The 6,168-nt window shown below is 38.8% G+C and overlaps 1 protein-coding gene across 2 annotated transcripts in view; it reads right to left on the bottom strand.

The window, feature by feature from the left end:
* Positions 1–6,168, bottom strand: part of EGLN1 (egl-9 family hypoxia inducible factor 1) — a 57,364-nt gene that overhangs the window by 2,526 nt on the left and 48,670 nt on the right. The window contains exons 3-4 of one of the 2 annotated variants that reach the window (XM_072823084.1): positions 3,850–3,986; positions 1,160–1,227 (exon numbers count right to left, since the gene is read on the bottom strand). In XM_072823084.1, the coding sequence (XP_072679185.1) occupies positions 1,160–1,227; positions 3,850–3,986 (205 nt within the window). The remainder of the gene's footprint in view (positions 1–1,159; positions 1,228–3,849; positions 3,987–6,168) is intronic. The other variant, XM_072823083.1, reaches the window with a different exon arrangement.

The raw sequence follows: 6,168 nt of genomic DNA, 5'->3' as shown, positions 1-6,168 counted from the left end.
TAATATATATATATTATTCATTCATTAAGCACCAGAGAGCTTCTGTTATTCTGTTACTCCTTCCCACTGAGCTCCTAACAGTGTGCACAATGCCTCAGCTTTGAAAAACATACATCATCTGAAAACGATCCCACTTGCTACCCTGCAGCATTGTTATAAAGAACGCGCTACTCTGAATGAACTAGTAAACCTTCAAAGGGAAAAGCCATTCTCTACAGAGATAATGATTTTATCTCCTTTTTACTTTAAAAACGATTTGAATTGCTATAAAATAGCAGTGTTCAGCATCACTGAAAGCGCACCGCTAGGGTTCTGCCACAAATAAGAACTTTAAAAATACATTAAAAAAGCAATGAACGTGCAATTTTATGATTTTACAAAAGGTTGCTGTGGGATTATCAATGGCTCATGAAAATACAGCAAATCAGTAATGTGAGCCCTGAGCAGACTTTTGGAGACCGAAGGTAGGGTTAAAGAAAAGAGGGAAGTGGTCCATCCAGTGGAAAACTCAGACCCCCTGCTCTCAGGAGACAGTGTGTGGTGGGGTTTAGTGGGGTGGAGGGTGGGGGTGCTGGCATACTGAAGGGTCTTCAGATTTAGTACAAATGTGTTGATCTACGGACACCACTAGCTGGCAGGGACGGACTCTACACGCCTGTCTTACTAATTTCCGCATTTCGATTCATCTTCTTTGTTTTTTTTTTTTTTTTTGATTCATCTTCTTTGTATTCATTTTCTTCACGTCCACATTCAACGTGGAAGACCTGGATATTCTTTAGCTCATGTACGTTTAAAAAGGAAAGGGTATTTATTGACTTCCTTCTAATGGGAGAATGACAGGAAGCCAGACGGGGGTTACCAAGAGTGGGACAGCTAGTGACTGCAAAGGGTAATCACAGAAAAAGTTGGCTCCTATTTGAATAATTTTCTCAGGTTTCTTGCCTCAAACTTTCCTCATCTTTGGACCATTTTGTTGGTTAAAGATAAAATGAAGATGGCTTGAGAGAAGTCCTCTTTTACAAAGGGAACTGAGGAATCTGACAAAAATAAGGAACGAGTCTTTGTGGAGGTACTCAAGACTGTGTCTGTGCTTACAGACAGCACCGTGTGACTGTGGGCACTCTCCTTGCGGTGTACCCTGGCCCCAAATAATGTTTACCTGTTAGATATTTTACTTTAGCTCGTGCTCTCTCATCTGCATCAAAATACCAAACAGTTATTGCGTACCTAAAAGAAAATTCAGAATAGGGTAAGAATGATCACACTGGAGAAAAAAAAAAAGTGGTATGCTCTTGCAATGGTCTATTAAAATGTGTAATGCCAAAATAAAGCTTTGACTGAATGGATAAACGAGCTCAAGGATAAACGAGCTCAGAAACAACCCACCTCTCCAGTAGCCTCGATGCTCAAGAGTACGGCGGAGAACCAGGAATAGCTAAAATAGTTGTTGCAAAGTTGTTGCAAAGTTTCTTAATACCTACTGAACCTACTTGATTATCTGTTTTGTGAGGCCACAGCAGGTCAGACACAGATGATAAGAGGGTAAAAGAATGGCCCTTACAGAAAAAGCACACTATCCATAATGCAAGTTCTTGAGAAGAAAAGAGAAGCAAAAGGGCTTGAAAGGGAGGGCTCACAGTTTCAGCAGCTTCTGAAGACATCACTGTTTTACAGCAAAGACTAATGGTGGATATTTATGATTTTATAACCTGAAGTCATCAAGAAAGTTAAGTGATGCTAAGAGTTCTTAGGGCTTTTATCAAAACAGTTACACTGGTTTTGACATTTAAAGTTTATTTAGCTAAACTTCATTCCTCTGAAAATTTCACTTATTTGGTACAGCTTGTTCCACAAATAAAAGAATCTCTAGTTTATTAAATACTGTGAAGCCCACAGTTACACCTCCTGGTACCAGTAATGGGGAAAGTGTACACATACCACAGTAAATAAAAACACACTATAAATGGTAATTCCTTAGCAGAATATGACAATTAGTTAAAGTCTCTTGCAGATTCTGGCCACTGTTCCCTGGGGCCAGGGTGGGGGGTGGTTTGGGGGAAAAAGCCACACTGAGTGAAGAGCCCGTCAATGTGACAGAACTGAATCATGTAATGTACCTGAAGGAAGGAGTCAGAGGTAGAGTAGAGTCAGAGTCTGGGACTCTGGAGAAATAGGAAAGAGAGGCCCTCAGATCACTTAGCTGCCAAGTGACAATGCTGAGGTCAGAGTCTAGCCTCACTTCCAGACTCTGCTCCTTCCAGAGCTCCAGCACACCCTGCTTACCATAGAGCCTCTTCTATTTTCCCAGGTGGCCTTGGGAATGGGAAAAGTGCACAGATATTTAATTTTCTCTCCTTGGCCATTCCCTAAACTTTCAGTTACTTAATAATTAGTCTTGAACTTGAACAATCTTGACCTTTCACTCATGGCTTCCCCACCACTGTCCTACCACTCCTTGCTTCTGGTCATTCTGAGCCTTCTCTTCACTGTGACACCTGGCTCATCTATTCCATCTATTTCAATTCAGACCACTTTCTCCCTCCTCCAAGTCCTGTAGCATCTATCCTTCACAACTATTTGGCATTTACTACCTAAAAATGTTTGTCATTTATTTAGAAATGATACAAGCATGCCATACTCAAGATTTCATTAAAGGGAAGGTTTATGAAGCAGTTTCTAGGTCAGAAACGCTTTTAAAGAAGCAGTAGTGGCAGAAATGGGTACTGGGATGCCAGGAGGAGAGATGGGGGTTTGGGGATAGCACATCATGTGACGGGGACAGGATTCCCTCCCTGGTTTCCAATTATGGATTCTTAGGATCTCTAGCCACAAGCAACTCCGCTTGCTACTCACTATGTGAATTAGGGTTAAAGGCAACACAGTTCAGAAAGAAGCAAGTAAGAAGGGGCACCTGGCTGGCTCAGTCAGTAGAGCATGCGACTCTTAACCTTGGGGGTCCTGAGTTTGAGCCCCATCTTGCGTATTTAAAAAAAAGGAAAGAAAGCAAGCAAGCAAGCAAGCAAGCAAAAGGAGAAGTGACTATAAAGTCTTTGGAATTTGAACCTCATCTCGGGGCTGGCCTGTGCCTATCACCACCAGAAAAAGCAAGCTCTTCTCCTGGTGTATCTATGGCTAGGCCTCTTCTCAACCAGACCTAACTACTGTAGGCCAGTAACTCACTATCATAATATTCACAGTCCTTTCTATAATGAAAAAGGGTATTTGCAAAATAGTGCTATTTTTCTACAAACATTTATAACAATGTCTGCAACATCTTCTATTTTAAGAGTCTTAATATTTCAATGTAGAAAGTGTCCAAAAGAGTAATAATAAGGCTCATATATTATTAAAGCTAATGGGTTAGTTTTCGAACATTAACTCCCACACATGGCAACCTCTCTTTTTCCTCTTCATTTCTACTTTCCGGGTGCCTCTTATTTTTTTGTTTTGTATAATTTTTCTACATTATCCCTCTCCCTCTTTTTCCTCCCTTTTCTTTCTCTATCAAATCTATCTGTCCCCCATTTGAGTCTCTCACAGAATCACAGAATGGATTATACATGGAGATGCACAGAATAATGAGATAGGGCTGGGGAAAGGAGAAGGCCTATCCTTCCATTTCTTACCCCAAATGGAAGTGGTTACACAAAGTCACAAACATTTAGTACCAACTGGGAACAAATCATAAATAAATACAACTATTCAACTTAAAACAGTTATGACTGAAGTGTTATGATAAAGGTAACTAAAAAACAGTAAGATACTCACTAGAAATGCTCAAGTATATCCTATCTATCCCCTCCTCTCCTACTATACTCTTTACCAATTTTTTCTTAAAAGGAATACTACCTTGTAGAATATGCTGGTTGTACTTCATGAGGGTTGCGACGGTCAGACCAGAAAAACAGCAGTCTATCAAATTTGGGTTCAATGTCAGCAAACTGGGCTTTGCCTTCTGGAAAAATTCGAAGTATACCTCCACTTACCTACAGAAAAGAGCCAAATATGTAAGTATAAGAGCAAAAACAATACACAATGAAATTTAGGGAGAAAAAAAAGACCATGTCAAAGTCAAAATTCGTAGTTGGAGTATTCATAGATATACCTCAATTAACAAGATATGAAGAGGAGTTGAGATTCCAAGTATATGCACTAATATGAGAAAAAATTCATTTCTTGTTTTGGGGATTTCTATAAATACTGATGAAACAGATGAGTATTATCTGAATTCAAAATGCTCCAAATAACACCTGGAAGTTTTAAAAAACTAGTACACATTTCTTATCTAGGTATGCTTATGATGTGCTTAATTAGCCTACTCTTTAAAAATGTGTCCATTTCAAATCACCCTGACTAAATTACTATAAATGGTGAGGTATGTCAAACGGTTTATTGTATTTTAAGCTTCAATAGTAATAAGACAATCACAAGTTTAATGCCTCTTATTTAAAGAATTCAACTCTATCAGTAGAAAGTGTCATCACTTATCATCACCACCATCATCACTGTGGTCATTATTATTAGAGATCGTACCTCTCCCTTTCCAGACTGGGCCTGACATTAATGGCTACCTGTTTATACAACTGGATTCCATTCAGAAAGGATACTTATATTTACCCAAATACACATCCATCTCTATTCAGGATTAGATGGACTCTTTACCCTTGAAGAACTAAACTCCTAAGCAGGTAGATGCTTAAATTGAAGGAACTTCAATATTTAATCAAGACATCATGGAGGTTGAACCTAGAATCTGTAGTTAGATATGCTGTTTATCAGGCTCATCCTTAAGTTAAATTCAAGCTACTTGTACCCTTGCCCACCTTCCTCAGGTCTGTTCAGATTGATTCCCACGGCAATCATGCAAACATCTAAAGAATCTCTAGACTGTGACCAAGAACGCATTCTTTTCTTCCCCCTGACCTCTGACTGGAGTCACTGGGAATATCACAAGTGATCTGCTGAAAATATTTAACAGAGATAATTGAAGCTTCCAATCTTCCTCTGGGAAACCTTCCATGACCCCTGAATTAGGTAGTCTTCCATGTGGTCCCATAGCAACCTGCCCTACACTGGCCATAAGCAATTGTCATTGTTAATCTACTGATCTGTACTCTCCTTTAGATCCCAGGCTCTATGAAGGCTACTTCTATTTCTGCTCTATCTCTAGCATCCAAGACGACGTCTGGCACACTGTACATGTTCAGTATAATCTTGCAAAGAAATTTTCAGGGCTACATACAAAAATACTAAGGACTTTTTTCTGCTTATGCACTAATTCAAAAACTATATATTAATAATCTTGGTTAGGTCCTAACAAAATTAAAAGATCAGCCTAGAAAGAAACTAATAATAATATAAAGAAGTTAGGAATTACTCAAATATATTTCTAGCTTTCAAGATTGGGAAAAAATAAATGTCTAAGTTTTTTTTTTTAATATTTATTTATTTATGATAGTCACAGATAGAGAGAGAGAGAGAGAGGCAGAGACATAGGCAGAGGGAGAAGCAGGCTCCATGCACCGGGAGCCCGACGTGGGATTCGATCCCGGGTCTCCAGGATCCCGCCCTGGGCCAAAGGCAGGCGCTAAACCACTGCGCCACCCAGGGATCCCTAAATGTCTAAGTTTTAACTCAAGTTACACCAATTTGTTTTGTGCACTGGGCTCAAGGTGAATGACCAAATTTATGTGTCTATTTTAAACTTTGAAAGCTGTAACAGAAAACCATGCTTGTTGACAGAATGCTTTGAAATTTATTTAACCTACTTAGCGGTAAAACTTACCTCTCTTTTTAACTCTGATAGAATCTTTAAATCAATATGACACAGAAAGACTACTGGAGCACTGGGAGCATATTCTAAGTTTTAAGTATGATTTAGGACTAGGTTTTTACATATTTAAGACTTTGGGTTTTCATTTCGGTATATATGTTTGTGCTGGGGGAAGTGTTTTAAAGATTATTTGATTTTTAAGAATTGCCCTGGCTACACAGGTATGTTCACACTGTGAAAATCCAGTGGGCTATTTATTGCGTTCACTTTTCTATTTGAAGACTTCAATAAAAATAAATAAAGTTTTCTAAAAATCAACCAAAAATTAGTTTAGACAACCTCCAAAGCAATAAGAAAGTATGACATACTTTTGAGGTTACGATCACTTAAAATCA

The sequence above is a fragment of the Canis lupus genome, chromosome 4 (assembly GCF_048164855.1).
Source record: "Canis lupus baileyi chromosome 4, mCanLup2.hap1, whole genome shotgun sequence".
In the NCBI taxonomy this organism is placed as follows: Eukaryota; Metazoa; Chordata; class Mammalia; order Carnivora; family Canidae; genus Canis; species Canis lupus.
The sequence above is the reverse complement of the archived record's forward strand: the minus strand, read 5'-3'. Positions and strand labels throughout refer to the sequence as shown.